This window comes from Oncorhynchus keta, unplaced genomic scaffold (assembly GCF_023373465.1).
Source record: "Oncorhynchus keta strain PuntledgeMale-10-30-2019 unplaced genomic scaffold, Oket_V2 Un_contig_5557_pilon_pilon, whole genome shotgun sequence".
Lineage (NCBI taxonomy): Eukaryota > Metazoa > Chordata > Actinopteri > Salmoniformes > Salmonidae > Oncorhynchus > Oncorhynchus keta.
In genome coordinates, this window is record NW_026288367.1 from 94580 (window position 1) to 115297 (window position 20718).

Consider the following 20718-nt stretch of genomic DNA (forward strand, 5'->3'; position numbering starts at 1 on the left):
ACTTACTCCCGGTGAAGGCAATCCAGCGGGCGTATTTGGTGGCCTCGCGGCGCCAGTGGGATGCCACCAGCAGGCCACAGGTCACCGTGAGGGAGATGATACCCAGGATGATGAAGAAGAGCGTGGTGACCCACTCGGGGGGAAGCCGCGGGGGGATACAGGTGCGGTCCCGACCGTGGATGGTCTGGCACTGCCGCACCAGGCCTACCGTCAGGGCACCTATATATATATATAAATGAGAGAGAGAGAATAGGTGTTAGATCATACACACATTTAAATACTCACACCAGCCACACTGTTAGGGCACATCCTTGTAGGGCTGGGCAGTAAACCGTATTTTACTATATACAGGTATTGATGCACAGTGCGGTTTGTATTTTTACTTTACTTTACCTTAACTTAAATAATGGTATTTGGTATGTTAAATGTAATTGAAATGTAATAACTGAGTGATGTAACTAAAAAAAAATATGGCAATCGCCTGTTCTTGCCGTCAGTAAGAGACTGCGAACAGCTGAGAACTGCTCATTTCCTAGCAAGAGCTTCTGGTGTGCACTTGTGCTTTTTTTGCCATGAATAGTGCCTGTGAGGCAACACTGGAGACAAAGATGTGCAAATGTACTTTTTTGCCGCAAATCTTGCCTGTGAGGCAGTGCGGGTAACAAAAGCACTCTAGAAATCGGCACAATGCCCCTTGTGGCGAAAAGAACTGACATTGAATCCATTTAATATACAGTATATGGTACTTGGAAAGAAAAAGTGTATTTCACAAAATAGAGGCATACAAAGAAAACAAATGTGGTACAGTGTGGAAATAACAAGCATGTACTGCGCCCGGCCCGCCACAGGAGTCACTAGTGCACGATGAGACAAGGACATCCCTGCCGGCCAAACACTCCCTAACCCGGACGACGCTGGGCCAATTGTGCGCTGCCTCATGGGCCTCCCGGGCACGGCCGGCTGCGACAGAGCCTGGACTCGAACCCAGAATCTCTAGTGGTACAGCTAGACCACTGCACCACTTGGGAGGATGATGTGTTTTTATTTGAATTCCGGTGCTGCTCTGCACACACAAACATGTTAGCTAGCTAGCAGGTCCAACGTTAAGTCAACTATGACGTTCAAAGACATTCAAAGTTCCTTTATAGAAGCTGCTCCTCCATAGGTATAATTCTGTGGGCCTAATTCAGGTAATGCATGTCATAAGATTCCCAGCGCTTCAAGCCAAGCCTCCTCGACCCTCTCTCTCCCCACTGCAAAATGTCAGTCCCATCTCACACCCTACACTCATCTGTCCAGTGCATGTAAATATTTTGCCCGCTCCACCACAAGCTGCTCTATCCGCACTGATTTCAGAAGTTTAAAAAGGAACAGAAAGGCACCATATAAACCATTAGTTTTTTTTTGGTTCGAACCGGTTCAGAACATTATTTTGCTGGTCGGAACAGTGGAACGGAATGAAAACAATAATGGTTCTGTTCAGAACGATTGTAAAATAATTTCGGTTCCAACCTCTGGTACTGAGTACAGTACAGCACAGTGAGTAGAGCATAGTATAGTCCAATACAATAGTACAGTAGAATATAGTAGAGGACAATAAATAAAAGAAGCGTTTAGTACAGTATATTGTCCTGTACTGAACTATACTGTATTCTACTGCGCTGTACAGAACTCCACTCATCTGTGCTGCGATGCCCAAACTTGTAAAACATGAAGACAATGATATTCATATCCATAATTACTCATTTCTGTATAGTATAGATCAGGGACCCATGATGTATTTCCGTTACTGTAATTCCACTTCACTTACTGTAGTTCAATATCCAAAAGAGATTTTTGTTAAACTCAACATGCCATAGCTGATACCCCCTTCTTTCTGCAGACATCTTTGAATCTTATTGCAGCATTATGCAACTTTATGGGCGACCCAACCAAATTCACATAGAAATGTGAGTTATAGATTGGCCATTCACATTGAAAGCAAGTCTAAGAAGCGGTATATTTGTTCTATGAGAGCTATTTCTATGCTTCTACTTGTGTGTTTTACTTTTGGGTTTGTACACCAGCTTTAAACACATGAAAATACTATATTTTCTGTTATGGAAAATATAGTATTTCACAGTGATTTAGATGGCACAATGATTCTCTACACTATACTTGCTTGTTTTGTCACAAACTGAAATTAGGCGAACTATTCTAATTTTTGCAACCAGGAAATGGTGTTCTGCATAGTGTATCTTTAATTCTGAGCGTATATTTAACCGTTTTTGGAAAACCCGAGGGAGATTTTACAGTAATTCCGTTACCATCTGCACAGTTCAAGTTTCCATCTGCACAGTTCTTACATTAAATTTGTTTTTGTAAAAAAAAAAAAGTGGAAATTGTTAAAAGTAGTCCTTGTGCATAGAGCTATATTGTTTGTTAAACTTTGAAAATAAATGTTTTTTGTTTGGCATACATTCTAAAGTGAAAAGACTGAGACAAAGTTTAATTCTGTTACTGTGGAATTCCCCCCCTTTAATCTGTCTGTGAACCAATACCTGCTAGGAGCTCCTCTCTGCAGCCTACAGGGCCCAATTATGTCAGAGGAGGCTGCGGCTGTTGCTCTGTAACACACACAAGGACACACAAGCATGCACATCTCCCACACACACACTGCAACCGATTGTAATGGTTCTTCTCACACACAGGTGCACGTACACACAGCAACAGACATAAATCATTATCCACTCACAGGCACGCACACACACTGCATCCGGATGTTTGTCTCGACACCTCAGCATTCCCTGTATAATGTGTCAGTTCATTAAGAAGCAGAGGCTTTGAAAAAGTCTAAAATTCTGCTAGCTAACGTGACAGCAGTTTGCATCGCTACTATATATTTCATCTCACTTCTCCCATCAGACATAGTACAGTATTTCTCCCTTTGATTTATCCACCAAACACACACACCTCCCTGTCCTCTCTCTTCCTCTCTTCCTACTTCACTTTCTCTCACTTCAAACTGAAGAAGCTTCTTTCTCTCCAGGAGAGTTTCTTCCCTGATCTTGAAGTCAGTCAGTAAGTATGCACATCTGTTGGTCTGGAACACGGAGGAGAGGAGATAATATCTAGCCTATGGCGGCGAGCCTACTGAAGCCATCTATCACTGATCAGACACACACAGAGGATTTATAGCCTCTGGACTGAGGCATGATGACGTCTGCCAGAGATAGACTAGCTCATGAGCACACACACTTGTACAGTTACGTAGGCAGCCACACGTAGGTCACACACACACACACACACACACACACACACACACACACACACACACACACACACACACACACACACACACACACACACACACACACACACACACACACACACACACACACACACACACACACCAGGCCACTGAGAACCATAGGAGACACTAAATCAGTGTGTGTTCGTCTTCACGGAGATTTCTACCTGAGTAAGCAAAACGGTATCATATTAAGCATGAAAGGTTTAGGTGGTAGGAACCTGTAGTCTTTTTCATGAAAGGTTTAGGTGGTAGGAACCTGTAGTCTTTTTCATGAAAGGTTTAGGTGGTAGGAACCTGTAGTCTTTTTCATGAAAGGTTTAGGTGGTAGGAACCTGTAGTCTTATTCATGAAAGGTTTAGGTGGTAGGAACCTGTAGTCTTTTTCATGAAAGGTTTAGGTGGTAGGAACCTGTAGTCTTTTTCATGAAAGGTTTAGGTGGTAGGAACCTGTAGTCTTTTTCATGAAAGGTTTAGGTGGTAGGAACCTGTAGTCTTTTTCATGAAAGGTTTAGGTGGTAGGAACCTGTAGTCTTTTTCATGAAAGGTTTAGGTGGTAGGAACCTGTAGTCTTTTTCTTGAAAGGTTTAGGTGGTAGGAACCTGTAGTCTTTTTCTTGAAAGGTGGGCTCGGATATGAAGACTGGGTTTTACTACCACCTTCACCATAATCTTACCAGGTAGGCTATCGACAATACTTGAATTTTACAACAACTTGGAAAGACATGGTGGAAAAGATGATACAATACATATTGGTGGTCCAATGGTGGAGATGCTGAAAGACAGATTGGCCTGGTAATCTCCTCTTGCACTGGGGCAGGGCGGGTCTCCTCTCCTCTGGTATCCCACAGCGAGCCAAACAGTCCACTGGCCATCAGTCCAGAGGAAATCCTGTCCCCTTTATAACAGCTAGCAGGCCAGAACAACACCGCCTCTACAATAACAAGCAAACACCGCCTCTACCCTTCCCTAACCACACGTACAAACACTATGAATGCCTAATGCTCCTCTGCTGGAGAATGCTTTCATGTGCTAGAACAATAGAGAACATTTTAGAGATTATATAATCAACATAATCTAGAATCTGAGCCCTGGATATTCTAAAATAGGCTACATCCAAGAATACCAACATTCTAGAAGGCCATTATTGCCTTTGCCTTGTGTAGTCTGCACTGGGGCCAATGTGTTCTGCTGTCAACCGGAAGAACTACTCAGCCTTTAGACTAAAGAAAGAAGGAGGTCAGAGCGAGGCAGACTAAAATGGTGCCTGGAACGCCCACCAGAGCACTAGAGCTTACCCAAGAGCCTATTTCTGAAGTGAAGTAGGCCATATATTCCTGCCTGGGTACTGTAACCTTGAACCTGTCTGAGGACGGGAAGTGTGTGTGTGTGGAACATCAGCGGGCTCTGATAGCACTAATAGTCTTGTTTTATGGCCATTTCCCCCCGGATCCTCCAGCCTCCTGCTGATTCACTAGCTCTCAGTGGAATTCCTGCCTTACAACAGGCAGGCACGGCATGGCACACACACCACTGGACACGACACACACACGGCATGCAAAAACATGGTACTCTGACATAAATTACACAAACGTACACACACACATACACACTCCGTGAGACTACACATCTGGGTAAATAAACCTGGAATCTAAAATGAAAAGTGTGAGCAATGGAGCGACGCCTCATTTCCCCCCAGCCCACCGCAGAGCAGAGATGGTGAAGGGTACAGCAAGACCCACCACTGCTGCTGTGTAGAGACAGACATCCAGATATACACAGAGCACAACAACCAGTAACACACAAACACTCATACACTGTCCCACACAATAATACAGCCTCTTCACAAAGATACTGACAGTCCCCATAAAAACATTATTAACAGTTCTAATCTCCATGGATCCCTGTGTCTCTAGCTAACCGTCTCCCATGTGCCTCCCCTCTATTCTCTCTGTATTCACACAGCTCATATCTGTTTCTCTTCTCCGGTGTTCCCTCCCATGTGCCTCCCCTCTATTCTCTCTGTATTCACACAGCTCATATCTGTTTCTCTTCTCCCCATCCCCATCCCCTCCCTCCTGACGTCTCACTGTTTATCACAGCTTCTCTCTCTCTATGTTCCTTCCTTCTTTCCCTCCATCCATATTCACTCTTCTTTGAGTGAGATCACTGTTTCTCACCCCCTCTCTCTATCTCCATTAGATTACTGCTTCTCGCCCAGTCTGTGTCTAATTGAGAGGAAATGAGGGCTGTGTGAGTTGGTCCTGAGCATGGGAGAGCATGGCGATGCTGTTATTAGTGTAGGTGCAGAGAGGTGTTAGCCACTGTTAGCCAGACAGCAGGCAGCACTGGAGCGATGAGTGGAGCAGGAGGCCTCTAAACTCTGCTGGGTGGAAGTATGGAGGTGGAGGCAGCACTGGAGGGATGAGTGGAGCAGGAGGCCTCTAAACTCTGCTGGGTGGAAGTATGGAGGTGGAGGCAGCACTGGAGGGATGAGTGGAGCAGGAGGCCTCTAAACTCTGCTGGGTGGAAGTATGGAGGTGGAGGCAGCACTGGAGCGATGAGTGGAGCAGGAGGCCTCTAAACTCTGCTGGGTGGAAGTATGGAGGTGGAGGCAGCACTGGAGGGATGAGTGGAGCAGGAGGCCTCTAAACTCTGCTGGGTGGAAGTATGGAGGTGGAGGCAGCACTGGAGGGATGAGTGGAGCAGGAGGCCTCTAAACTCTGCTGGGTGGAAGTATGGAGGTGGAGGCAGCACTGGAGGGATGAGTGGAGCAGGAGGCCTCTAAACTCTGCTGGGTGGAAGTATGGAGGTGGAGGCAGCACTGGAGGGATGAGTGGAGCAGGAGGCCTCTAAACTCTGCTGGGTGGAAGTATGGAGGTGGAGGCAGCACTGGAGGCGATGAGTGGAGCAGGAGGCCTCTAAACTCTGCTGGGTGGAAGTATGGAGGTGGAGGCAGCACTGGAGTATGGATGGATGAGTGGAGCAGGAGGCCTCTAAACTCTGCTGGGTGGAAGTATGGAGGTGGAGGCAGCACTGGAGCGATGAGTGGAGCAGGAGGCCTCTAAACTCTGCTGGGTGGAAGTGGAGGCAGCATGGAGGTGGAGGCAGCACTGCTGGGGGATGGAGGTGGAGCAGGAGGCCTCTAAACTCTGCTGGGTGGAAGTATGGAGGTGGAGGCAGCACTGGAGGGATGAGTGGAGCAGGAGGCCTCTAAACTCTGCTGGGTGGAAGTATGGAGGTGGAGGCAGCACTGGAGGGATGAGTGGAGCAGGAGGCATCTAAACTCTGCTGGGTGGAAGTATGGAGGTAGCACTGGAGGGATGAGTGGAGCAGGAGGCCTCTAAACTCTGCTGGGTGGAAGTATGCCACTGCAGGTTTTAACAGCCCGGCCGTTCTTGTACTTACATCACAGGGCTGCAGGGGAAGGCAGACTGTAGTGTTGACTATCCCCACACACACACACACACACACACACACACACACACACACACACACACACACACACACACACACACACACACACACACACACACACACACATTCCATGACAAAAGGACAGACGCTTACACACACAGTTTTACTTAACACAACCACATAAAAGCACTTGTTAAGGGAGAGGGCAGGAAGCTGGTAGTATACTTTTCAACAGCGAAGCACTTCTTTCTCCCCCTAGTCCCTCATGCCCTGACCACGTACTACAACAGGATGCTGCCCAGTCAGTGCAGACAAAGATGGTGGAGGAGGATTCTGCTCTCTGGTACAGCTGGTACAGGGAAACAGGTGATGTTATTGTGGCTGTGTCCCAACTTGGCTGTTGATACTAGCATGGCCACCTCCAACTGGCTCATTCAATCTCTCTACACTCCACTGTAACTCTTCCCTGGCCAGGATGTTGAAAATGTGTTCAGTTAACCTATCTGGTAAAGTAAGGGTTAATGATCAAATATTAACTTGCTACATTCACACATACAGCCTACTGTAACTGTGCTTGCTCTACTAAAACAAGGCTAACCAAGACAGTTATCCAAAACTTATGCCCCAATAGCACGCAAGGAAGCAACAGGGATGCTTTGGCTGTACAAGGACGAGGCCAAATTAAGAGCTATTTCCAGATGTACGCTTTTAAATATCAAATTTTCAATGGCACGGCTTTGTTAAAACAACAACAAAAACAATTTCCTCAATTGTACCTCAGCGCAAAGGTTGTTTCGTCAGAACAGAGCGATCAGAACAGAACATTTTCACAGCAGTGGGAGGGCTTGGCACCGCTTGCTGGCTTTGCCATTTAGAAGTAGACCAGAAATCACTGTAAAAACAGCCACCGACACGACCTATCACTGAGAGAGACAATCAGCCGTCCATGTCAACACACCGATGAATAGAACAGAAGAGTGTGAGAGACAGAGCGGGAGAGAGACAAGAGAGGTACATCATTTTCTCCCTTCGCAGCTGTAACACACATACACACACTCCAACACAGAATTTATACACGCCATGACGGCCTTGCTGGCTGTTCTCTTTTCTGAAATTGTCACGACTATCCCCTTGTGGTCTTCTTCTATGGTGGACTTTGTTCTCTCTCATAGCTCATGTCAAAGCTTCCCCTCCACTGTGTTTTCAGGGTGATGTTGTACCCCTCGGTTATAGGCATGGATTTGTGGAACGACGGCGTTAATCCAATGTCTTTATGCCTCTTAGATTCTCGGAGCAGTGTGAAAATACAGAGAGAATCTGAAAAATGTTAAAATCTGTTGTCTTATCAATATGTGTTGTGTGTGTTCGGATCACCAAAAGTAGAAATCAAATCTTGCCATGAAAAAAGGACCTGGACAGGAGTATAGAGTAAACTATTTCACTTAAGTGTCACTAATATCCCTTTCACATAGGATTTACAGTTTGTTGCATGCAATTGTTTTGCAATGTTAACATGACCCCCTGTCAAACAGGTCCATCTTTACCACATTCTTGCCGGCATCAGACTTTCACATGTATATCTCCCCAGCGCATGCCGGCACAGGTGACGAGTGAGGGTAGGGGTGTGCAGATGTGTGTGGACGGCTATTTGAATAAAATAGCTGTCATCTAACAAAACATGTTTTATTGCACATGAGAGTTTGTAGGTGCCTGTACAGTGCCTTCAGAAAGTATTCATACCCCTTGACTTATTCTAGTCGTGGCCAAAAGTGTTGAGAATGACACAAATATTAATTTTCACAAAGTTTGCTGCTTCAGTGTCTTTAGATATTTTTGGCAGATGTTACTATGGAATACTGAAGTATAATTACAAGCATTTCATAAGTGTCAAAGGATTTTATTGACAATTAGTAGTCAATAGTTGATGCAAAGAGTCAATATTTGCAGTGTTGACCCTTCTTTTTCAAGACCTCTGCAATCCGCCCTGGCATGCTGTCAATTAACTTCTGGGCCACATCCTGACTGATGGAAGCAGATTCTTGCATGATCAATGCTGGGAGTTTGTCAGAATTTGTGGGGTTTTGTTTGTCCACCTGCCTCTTGAGGATTGACCACAAGTTGTCAATGGGATTAAGGTCTGGGGAGTTTCCTGGCCATGGACCCAAAATATCGATGTTTTGTTCTCTCGAGTCACTTAGTTATCACTTTTGCCTTATGGGAAGGTGCTCCATCATGCTGGAAAAGACATTGTTCGTCACCAAACTGTTCCTGGATGTCTTGGGAGAAGTTGCTCTTGGAGGATGTGTTGGTACCATTCTTTATTCATGGCTGTGTTGTTAGGTAAAATTATGAGTAAGCCAACTCCCTTGGCTGAGAAGCAACCCCACACATGAATGGTCTCAGGATGCTTTACTGTTGGCATGACACAGGACTGATGGTAGCGCTCACCTTGTCTTCTCCGGACAAGCTTTTTTCCAGATGCCCTAAACAATCGGAAAGTGGATTCATCAGAGAAAATGACTTTACCCAAGTCCTCAGCAGTCCAATCCCTGTACCTTTTGCAGAATATCAGTCTGTCCCTGATGTTTTCCCTGGAGAGAAGTGGCTTCTTTGCTGCCCTTCTTGACACCAGGTCATCCTCCAAAAGTCTTCGCCTCACTGTGCGTGCAGATGCACTCACACCTGCCTGCTGCAATTCCTGAACAAGCTCTGTACTGGTGGTGCCCCGATCCCGCAGCTGAATCAACTTTAGGAGACAGTCCTGGCGCTTGCTGGACTTTCTTGGGTGCCCTGAAGCCTTCTTCACAACATTTTAATCGCTGTCCTTGAAGTTCTTGATCTGATAAATGGTTGATTTAAGTACAATCTTACTGGCCGCAATATCCTTGCCTGTGAAGCCCTTTTTGTGCAAAGCGATGATGACGGCACATGTTTCCTTGCAGGTAACCATGATTGACAGAGGAAGAAAAATTATTCCAAGCACCATCCTCCTTTTGAAGCTTCCAGTCTGTTATTCAAACTCAATCAGCACCTCTGAGTGATCTCCAGCCTTGTCCTCGTCAACTGTGTTAACCTCTTGAACCTATAGGGGCGCTGTGTCATTATTGGATAAAAAGACATACCCGTTTTAAGCGCAATATTTTGTCACGAAAAGATGCTCGACTGCATTGAATTGACAGCCTTGGAAAGACACAACTCTGACGTCTCCAAAACGGCAAAGATATTATCTGTGCGTGCCCCAGAACTAATGCAACAGGTGAAACCAAGATGATGTTTCATACAGGAAATGCCCCGGATTCTGAAGGCGCTGTGTTCCAATGTCTCCTTATATGGCTGTGAATGCGCCAGGAATGAGCCTACGCTTTCTGTATATTCCCCGAGGTGTCTGCAGCATTGTGACGTGTTTGTAGGCATATCATTGGAAGATTGACCATAAAGAGACTACATTTACCTGGTGTCCTGTGTGCGTAATCAGTAAGTCCATGCGCGTTCCATTTCTTCAGAATTGAAAGTAAACTGCCACGATGGATTTGATTGTCGATAGATATGTGAAAAACACCTTGAGGATTGATTCTAAACATCGTTTGCCATGTTTCTGTCGATATTATGGAGTTAATTTGGAAAAAAGTTCGCGTTTCAATGACTTATTTATTTTTTCCTTACCCAAAAGCGATGAAACAAAACGGAGCGATTAGTCGACACAAATAATATATTTTGTAAAAACGGAACATTTGCTATCTAACAGAGTCTCCTCATTGAAAACATCTGAAGTTCTTCAAAGGTAAATTATTTTATTTGAATGCTTTTATGGTTTTTGTGGAAAATGTTGCATGCTGAATGCTAATGCTAAATGGTACGTTAGCCATCAATACTGTTACACAAATGCTTGTTTTGCAATGGTTGAGAAGCATATTTTGAAAATCTAAGATGACAGTGTTGTTAACAAAAGGCTAAGCTTGAGAGCAAATAGATTAATTTCATTTCATTTGCGATTTTCATGAATAGTTAACGTTGTGTTATGCTAATGAGCTTGAGGCTGTAGTCACGATACCGGATCCGGGATGGCTCGACGCAAGAAGCTAACAAGAGAATTACTAACATAATGTCAGCTGGTCCTTTTGTGGCAGGGCTGAAATGCAGTGGAAATATTTTGGGGGGATTCAGTTCATTTGCATGGCAAAGAGGGACTTTGCAATTTGTTGCAATTCATCTGATCACTCTTCTTATCATAACATTATTGGATATATGCAAATTGCCATCATACAAACTAAGGCAGCAGACTTTGTGAAAATGTATATTTGTGTCATTCTCAAACATTTTGGCCACGACTGTAAATGTTTGTGTTAGAGCCTGAATTAAAAATGGATTTAAAAAATATATCTCACCCATCTACACACAATACCCCATAATGACAAAGTGAAAAAATGATTTTAGACATTTCTGCAAATGTATTGAAAATGAAATACAAAAATATCTAAATTAGGATAAGTACTCAACCCCTGAGTAAATACATGATAGAATTAACTTTGGCAGCGATTACAGCTGTGAGTCTTTCTGGGTAAGTCTATAAGACCTTTGCACACCTGGATTGTACAATATTTTCACATTCTTTTTAAAATTCATCAAACTCTGTCAAGTTGGTTGTTGATCATTGCTAGACAGCCATTTGCATGTCTTGCCATAGATTTAAGCCGATTTAAGTCAAAACTGTAAACTAGGCCAATCAGGAACATTAAATGTCATCTTGGTAAGCAACTTGTGTATATTTGGCCATGTGTTTTAAGTTACTGTCCTACTGAAATATATATTTGTTTCCTAGTGTCTGTTGGAAAGCAGACAACCAGGTTCTACTCTAGGATTTTGCCTGTGCTTAGCTCTATTCCATTTCTTTTTATCCCCCAAAAATCCCTAGTTTTTGACGATGACAAGCATACACATAACATGATGCAGCCACCACCAAGCTTGAAAATATGAAGAGTGGTACTCAGTGATGTGTTGTGTTAAGATTTGCCCCAAACATCACACTTTGTATTCAGGACAAAGTTAATTTCTTTGCCACCTTTTTGGCAGTTTTACTTTAGTGCCTTATCACAAACAGGATGCATATTTTGGAATATTTGTATTCTGTACAGGCTTCCTTCTTTTCAATCTGTCATTTAGGTCAGTATCGTGGCGTAACTACAATGTTGTTGATCCATCCTCAGTTTTCTCCTATCACAACCCCCCAAAAACATCTGTAACTGTTTTAAAGTCACCATTGGCCTGGTAAATTCCTTCAGCTTTCCTTCCTCTCTGGCACTAGAGTTAGGAAGGACGTGCGTATCTTTGTAGTGACTGGGTGTATTGATACACCATCCAAAGTGCATTTCATAACATCACTATCCTCAAAGGGATATTCAATGTATTTTTTTATTTATACTTATCTACCAAATCGGTGCCCTTCTTTGCAAGGCACTGGAAACCCTCACTGGTCTTTATGGTTGAATCTGTGTTTAAAATTCATTGTTCGACTGAGGGATCTTACAGATAATTGTACATGTAGGGTACAGAGATGAGGTCATTTAAAAAACCCTGTTAAGCACTGTTATTGCACACAGAGTGAGTCCAAGCAACTTGTGACTTAAGTGTTAGTCGTGAACTTATTTAGGCTTGCCATAACAAAGGGGTTGAATACTTATTGACTCAAGACATTTCAGCTTTTAATTTTTTATTAAATTGTACATTTCTAAAAACATAATTCCACTTTGACATTATGAAGTATTGTGTGTAGGCCACTGACACAAAATATAAATGTAATCAATTTCAAATTCAGGCTGTAACACAACAAAATGTGGAAAAAGTCAACGGGTGTGAACACTTCCTGAAGGCCCTGTATGTGCTTTAGAAAACATTAGAATCTGCTCTTTCCGATCTTAAATTTGACCTGGATGAACCTCTGCACCATTTATCTTTTTTTCCGACCCTGGCTCCGCTTTGTTAGGGAGCAGGCGTAGGCTGTTACATTTGGAGTATCTTCCTCATGATACAGATTAGAAAATATAGATTGCTATTATTTTTCAAACAGATATTCAGATAATGCCCCCATGCTTGTTTCAAAGCAGCGCGATGGTGCTGTCCCAATCAAAAATGGTGCTGAAATGATCATCAAGTTGACCACGCTTTTTGTCTTGGAAAGAAATGTATAGAAGACACAATATGCTTCCTGCATGAAATGATAGTGCTACATATGTCTGACAGCTGGAAGGTGAAGCGAGGATCTCATCATCAAGTCTACTTGTAGGATAGCATTGTGAGAGATGGCATATCGCATTTCAGTCAAGAAAACAAAATAACACTAAATACTGAACCGTGACCCTTTTTAATCTCACTGTCTCTCTCTGTGTGTGGGTCTATTTTCATTCAGATGGTGACAGAGACATTCTGAAGACAACAGGATCTACAGGAGGGCAGAGGGCTGCGGGCAGATTCACAGTTGTCTCCGTGACACTGCCAGTAATAATGGGATTTGTGTAGAAGCCCAGGCAGGAAATGAAGTTTACTGTGATTGCCTGGGAACGTCACACAGAGGTGAGGACAGGGTCTTTTCAGCTGGAGAGCCAACATTTCTCCTCCTTTTGTGCCAGTGGTTGTCGTGGTCCCCAAACGTCTCTGTGTTGCCCTGGGCCAGGAGTTGTTCCTAGTCAGGTTACGTAGTCAGGATTGGAGAAACTCCAGACTACTTATGACTTACTCACTTGCAGGCTTTTTAATTGGTCTTGTTTAACTACAAATCAATAATGTTATCTCCTTCATTAGAATTATCTTTAGCCATGACCAAAGACAGGTGTAGAGTAACCCATTTAGGAAACACAGCTGTGGCATTGTGTTGAGTGAGGAGACTCAACCCTTCTTCTGTATATTATACACACAAGGTATCTGACTCAAGGTTTCAATTACAGGGGTGTTTAGAGCTGCCGAGCGCTCCTGTAGGAAATCAAGGCACCGTAATAAGGGCACCACCCTAAGAGTCAATGAGTAGCTCAAAATCCAAATCCTGGTTCCATTAACGCTAATCCAGATAACAAATGTAGGTACAGCTAACTTAATTAGGAGGTTACAAAAATCTGACCTATGATCAGTGTCTGTGGGCAACATCTTCATGCATCCCTACTAATTGGCCTGGGTGGCATTTCTGTTTCTCTACACTTTGACCTTAGAGAGACACCATGATGAGGTCCTCCGCCACTGATCCCAAATCAGGTTTGCTTTTTGTTTTTATATAGTAATGCTTTAGGTTTAATGCTGGGGTATGGTCATCTGATCCTAGATCTGAGCATAGGGGCAAATTCCACTAGGATTGTGTTTGGGTGACATTTCACCCCGGTCCATAATGCCCCGCAATGAGAAATGTGTGTGGGTAACACACAAAGGATGCAATTCAATAGCCTAAAGTGACCACCTCTGCTGGTCTCCTCTACTCCTCTTTACTGAGTGCACTGGCTAGGTCAGGGTTTCCCAAACTTGGGGTTGCGACCCCATGAGGGGTCGTCTGCTTTGAAAATGGGGTCGCGAGAGAAAATGTGCGCTTGCTTCATAGAACCAGGGTTACATCATTAACCTAGATGTGGTTTTAATAAAAAAAGAGTGGTTTATGTAGGGCCCTATGATTTCCGAGATGCTGAAAACCCAGACGGAATTTGGTAATAAAAATGGAATCAACTGTAAAACATGGAAGATTGCAGAATTTTCCATAATTTGGCTGAAATTGAAAATGATTTCATAATTGTAAAATTAGACGAGTAGGCCTAGATAAATAATTCAGTTTTCGATTGGGGTGTTTTGAGGGGGAGGTTGTGCGTGGGACCCTTACGTCACCTCACAACTTGGCTGTCACTTTGAGAAACATGTCGAAGAGGCCGTCTAGGACGGCCAAGTCATCAAAAACACGAAAAACTTTGACCCTAACCCCTAAATTCAGAGAGAGCAATACCCAAAGGACTATTATGAGTCAGGCGATAAGCTGTTCTGCAAATGATGTCAACATACTATTGATTGGACCCGTAAAAATACATGTGATGGCTTTAGACTTTAAGTGGTCCATGTGAAGAACAAGGAAAAGCACCGTGTTAGCCAGGTCATACCTCTGATAGATTCAAGACGAGAATTTATTCAGGACTTTGCGGCTGTGTGCGCGCCGAGTCAGACATCCCCTTAGAAAAGCTAAGAAAGCTATGGCCGTTTAAAGTGTGAAGCACTGCAAACAGGAAGGAGCGTTCCTCGAAAATGAGAGCAGCCTGTCAAACTCACCCACCCCGTGTGTTCGACCAACATATCTTTCATTGCAGGTGTTGAAAACCAGTACTTTCTGGTAGATAAACAGATAAAACTACTCAACGTTTTCCCAAGCTATACTAGCCTCCCTCCACAGCAACCATCTGAACCTGAATGATGCCTGGGCAGTGGTCAAAGACAATGCCTCCTAGTGCCTGAAGGCATACAAGGAGGTTCTGAAAGGAGAGATGCCCAACAGTGTCCATGTACCCTGTCTCTATCAGGTCATCAATCTGGAGGGTGAAACCTGGCAGCACTACAAATACTTCTCTGAACTTGCATCACTTGGGACATGGATGAGATTTGTCTTCTTCAAGAAGCCTGTCAGAAATAGAAGATGGGTGAGCTTCCTCATTATGAAGGAGTTTGTGCAGGCCAAGGCTCCTCCTGAAGCAGTGAGCTCCAGATGGAATAGTTCATTTGAGGCAGTGAAGTACCATGCAGAGCATGTTCATCTGTACAGAGAGTTTTTGTTGGCAGAAAAGTCATCATCCCAGGCAGTCAGAAACCTCCTCAGCCAGCTGGAAACAGAGGAGAAGGTTGCTGCATTGTTGCCTAGATTCTTGCATTATTATTTATTTATTTATAATGAAACACTTTGTAGAACTCTGTATTGAAGCACTTGCCATGATAAAACATTGTGAAATGTTGTGTTGCATCATTACAAATGTACTGTCTCCCTGTACTATGCCCAAAAGCAGTTAGAACCGAGTGGACAAGACCCGTGGGACTGTGATGATGTTCTTTTCTACACAGATCATCCAACATTATTGCCATACCTTTGATGCACTACAGTCACTTAATACTGTCATAGTCCAAACTAAATAAGTAAACAATTGCAGCTGATTACATAACTTCTTTTAATTTAATAAAATGTTTTACATCGTGGGGTCGCAATTATTATTTTTATATCAAAATGGGGTCAGGAGCCAAAGAACCTCACAAGGTTAAAGCCATGTGGATAGACAGCCATCCAGGAATTCACCTGTTCGGTACAGGTGGAGGATAGGAGACGAGGAAGCCACTTTAGACTATTGAGATACACCCACTGTATTTTTTTATTTTATTTAACCTTTATTTAACTAGCCAAGTCAGTTAAGAACAAATTCTTATTTACAATGACGGCCTACTCCGGCCAAACCCAGACGATGCTGGGCCAATTGGGAGCCGCCCCATGGGACTCCTAATCACGCCCGGATGTGATGCAGCCTGGATTCGAACCAGGGACCAGGGTGACACCTCCAGCACTGAGATGCAGTTCCTTCGACCGCTGCGGATAGTAGATGATTTAATGCTTTGCTAAATGCCATGTCTGCATCTTTGTGCTACGCTAAGAGAAACTAAGAGGAACTGAAACTGACAGAGGAAGATTAAAGCAATATTCACATTGGTCACACAATGTCTTTACAACCAATACTACATTCAGTCTCATAAATTACATTCAGATGACTTAATCAAAAGCAGAGGCTGAAGACTGATGATAGAGTTCTTTGCTTGTTTCTGTTTTTTATGTTAAAATCTTTCTACTATAGCAATGTTGTTTGGGGGCAAATAGAGCATAGCCTATTTGTTGCTTGTACAGGCATTAAAGAAGTGAGGCTGTGTTCGGCCAATTATGACAGTATAAATTGAGAACAGAAGAAGAAAAAAACACTACAAAACAAACTGCATTTGTATGCTTGATTTCCCTTCATCCAAAAATAAATCAGCCCAACAAATAAAATTATCACTTACATTAATGTGCTTGTTGAGAGTGTAAGATCTACAATTATCTCCCAAATTGTGGTGAGCAATTAGGCTAACCACTATGTCCACAACCACATCACAATCAAACCATGATGACAGAGGGAAATTGTTATGATGCGTCACACAGGCCAACCCTGACCAAATTACTTTTTCTGCCATCCATTAAAAGGCTGCCAATGTGCTGGAAATGTTCTTCTCTATATTGAATTACTTCTATAATGAATTGGACCGATAACACCTAATACCCGCAGCCTGTCACAAAACCAGGAGGGTATGATGAGAAGCACAGGACACCAAACACAGGCTTTGTGACTAAATCCCTGGGTGAGAAAAGCCTGGTGCCTTCAGAGACAGGATGTTAAGGTCTTTCCATCTCATAAACAGCCCAACAAAAGACCCACCATCATCATCAAAGAAACCACAGGGGAGACTGTGGAGGGGAAGTGAGAACAGTGGGAGATATGAGAGGATGGTCGTTTGCACCACTCTACTAAAACCAGCAGCCAAACCAAAACAAACCCTTTTGGCCAATTGCAGCCTGAGTTGCGCCTTGGAAAGTATTTTTTTGTCGAGAATTAAAACATTATATAATTGGAATCGGTTATGACATTGTTTTCCCTATATTCATTTAGCAGGGGTGGCCCACCACTGTTAATTGTTGCCACCACTGCAAAAAAAATGATTGTTTATAATCAATATCGGCTGAGACTCGCTTTTAAATGGATAGTCGTTGGCTCAATGACTGGAAGTCTATGGGAACAGCTTGCATGTCATTGCCCTAAAGCTACCCTTGCCACCACTGCTGAACAAAAATCCAAGGGGAAACACTAAGATGTGTGGTTTGCAATGCATGCAATCCTACACTTACCAGCACTTTTGCTGTGGTAGGCTAATTGCAGGTGTGACCATTATCAACAAAGCAGGAATGAGGCAGATGGCACAGCCTAGCAGGAATAAGTTACTGAGGCCATTGCTGAGTAGGCATACTGAAACAACTCAGCATGCTTTCTAATTACATGTAATTACAATGTTATTTACTGTCGAACATGAGTTAGCTACTCTTCATTTCCAGTAAGGGTGTCAATATTGTCAAGTCGTTTTAAAAGACAAAACATTAATGTTATTGTCATAGAAGGCTTATTTGAGTTGATGTGTGAGAGTGTGTGTGGACACAGTCCAATTGAAAGATAAAGACAGTGAGCACACATCAGAAACAGTGTTTTGAAAACATCCATCCCTTTTCTTCTTAGAAAATAGGGCAATGAAAACAAATAGCTTCTGCTGCAGCAGCTGACAGGCTACATTGGTTTCACATTGGTGCATGAACCCTTCCTGACCCAGTTCCTACTATAAGCCGTCATCATCGTGGGTGGGGGTGCATGAACCCTTCCTGACCCAGTTCCTACTATAAGCCGTCATCATCGTGGGTGGGGGTGCATGAACCCTTCCTGAACCAGTTCCTACTATAAGCCGTCATCATCGTGGGTGGGGGTGCATGAACCCTTCCTGACCCAGTTCCTACTATAAGCCGTCATCATCGTGGGTGGGGGTGCATGAACCCTTCCTGACCCAGTTCCTACTATAAGCCGTCATCATCGTGGGTGGGGGTGCATGAACCCTTCCTGACCCAGTTCCTACTATGAGCCGTCATCATCGTGGGTGGGGGTGCATGAACCCTTCCTGACCCAGTTCCTACTATAAGCCGTCATCATCGTGGGTGGGGGTGCATGAACCCTTCCTGACCCAGTTCCTACTATAAGCCGTCATCATCGTGGGTGGGGGTGCATGAACTCTCCCTGACCCAGTTCCTACTATAAGCCGTCATCATCGTGGGTGGGGGTGCATGAACCCTTCCTGACCCAGTTCCTACTATAAGCCATCATCATCGTAGGTGGGGGTGCATGAACCCTTCCTGACCCAGTTCCTACTATAAGCCGTCATCATCGTGGGTGGAGGTGGGTACAAAGAAGAGCATCAGCCTATTAATGGCATGTGGATACGTTTTGAGGCTTGTCAACAGAAAAAGACCAACTGGCATTTGGGAGGCGAGCAGGAAGCCTGTATTCAACACTTGTTACAGTTGATCAAGTCTGTCGATTGACCCATAGGATTGACCTCGAAGTGGTCATTGACGTGGCCAATTGCTCTGATGACAGATCTACCTACTAAATAAACAACCGCCGCCAAGAAATGACTGAGTAGTGCTTCTTGGTCTTGCTAATATGAAATCATTACAGCACTACCCTTACGTAATACATGGGAAAGAGAGTAGTAGAGAATACAACATATCAAATTATTTCTGTGTGTCCCCAATATATCAGCAATAACTTATTATATAGGCCTAAAATAATATCTACATGTGATATATACATTATATATTTATTATGCATCCCTATTTTGGATTAGTAGCCCAGTGTTTCAAATCACAGAGGAACATAGGACAAACGACTGAGTTGCAGAGAGGACAAGATACCCCTGCTGATATGTAAACATTGCTAGAGGGTGAATGCAGCAGCAGGTAAAGGCTTCAATGAATGTATAACGTATAGCCCTACAATCTGCAAAGGGGAATCATTCCATCAGTGATGCTGTAACATTAAAAGGAAAATACCGTGGTCAATGTCAAAGATAAGAGTTCAATAATTCCCCAATTACCTGCAGATTCGCCTGTGTTGATCCAGTCGGGGTTTGCAATGCTTGCGATTGCAAAGATATCCGCTGCCAGAAACAGACATCCTGATATTATTGTTAATTTATCCATATTTGCAGCTCAAGTCTGTGTACTTTAAATGAGCAGATATGAAAGACGTGGCTTAGAGTTCCAGGTAAGACCAAGGAGTGTAAACCTCAGAGATACAGTTTTTAGATATATGTTTTCGTTAGATAGTTATCAGTCCACCTCACCCCCTTCAAAAGAGATTAAACTGGTTTGGAGGTTCAGCCTGTCATTATTCATTTGGACATGGCAGCAACAGCAAATCAACACTCCTTCATTCCGCTTACATATGGCTAAAAACGGAGGAAAAAAATCACATCTCAAACGACCATCTTTTCGACCCGAATCTTCCTCCGATAAAGCAAAAGGAGCTGGCGCAACGTCAGGGCCCAAGTCTCCAGTCGCTGGTGTTCTCGCTCGGATCTGCACGGTAGCAGCAGCATTTGGTTATTGAGACTAGCCGGATAGCTAGCCACCTAGCTAGCTATTTCCCACATTCGAACTCCGTGTGACGAACAACAACCCAGAGAGGGTGCTTGACGGCCGAACCCCCATTTGAAGAAGTACTTTAAACCATTTCACGAACAAAAATCCGTCACACAGAGGTACTAAATAATCGAATAATGGTGTGCCTTCAGTATGTCCTTGTTTTCAGCGAAGCTCTAAGGCTAGCTAGCCGTCAGGAAAACGAGAACCCATCCTCCCTCTTGCTTATTCATGCCCCCTTCTCCGCTGCTGGAATAGCATCTGTAGTGTAAATAGACCGCTAGCTAGCAAGCTCTGGTGCCGACATAGCGAAGTAGGAACCAAGGCAGCTCGAGCAGGCTCGGCGGCTTTCGCATAATCTTTATATGGAAATACGATATTATTAAAACCGCTAGGAGAGGTGGTGATTATGCTTTCCCCGATTAGCCCACTAGCTTGACCCCCTATCAACCGAACACCGTGCCTCACGCAGTGCGTTCCACAGACACAACAGCTCTCTCTCTCACACACACACACACACACACACACGGGGCATTCGCTATCATCTCGCGAGATCGTTGGCGTGAGAGACGTTTCAGACAGATGGGACCATGCAGAGGGGGTAGATGAGACCACTCATTTAGAAGGACATGACATTCATCAAACGGTTTATTATTCTCATCAGAGGAAGAAGTAACGCCTTTCCTTTTAACACTCAAAGGCTCCTTATCCCATGTTTGAATAAGTGTCCATTCTACCAGATAAAAGTGGTCCCCG

The 20718-nt window shown here is 43.8% G+C and overlaps 1 protein-coding gene and 1 long non-coding RNA gene across 6 annotated transcripts in view; one reads left to right on the plus strand and one right to left on the minus strand.

The window, feature by feature from the left end:
• mosmoa (modulator of smoothened a) overlaps window positions 1–20489 on the minus strand; it is a 33286-nt gene extending 12797 nt beyond the window's left edge. The window contains exons 1-3 of one of the 2 annotated variants that reach the window (XM_052510306.1): window positions 19665–20489; window positions 19416–19478; window positions 7–219 (exon numbers count right to left, since the gene is read on the minus strand). In XM_052510306.1, the coding sequence (XP_052366266.1) occupies window positions 7–219; window positions 19416–19478; window positions 19665–19716 (328 nt within the window). In that variant the 5' untranslated portion in view covers window positions 19717–20489. Of the gene's footprint in view, window positions 1–6; window positions 220–19415 lie in introns of both variants that reach the window. The other variant, XM_052510307.1, reaches the window with a different exon arrangement.
• LOC127925428 (uncharacterized) lies at window positions 3353–4693 on the plus strand. Of its 4 annotated transcripts, none has more exons than XR_008120955.1 (3): window positions 3353–3607; window positions 3646–3835; window positions 3874–4693. It is a non-coding gene; the product is annotated as an uncharacterized LOC127925428 (long non-coding RNA). The 4 variants fall into 4 exon arrangements; XR_008120954.1 differs by having other exon boundaries at window positions 3912–4693; XR_008120957.1 differs by having other exon boundaries at window positions 3646–3797.
• Window positions 20490–20718: the final 229 nt, after the last annotated feature.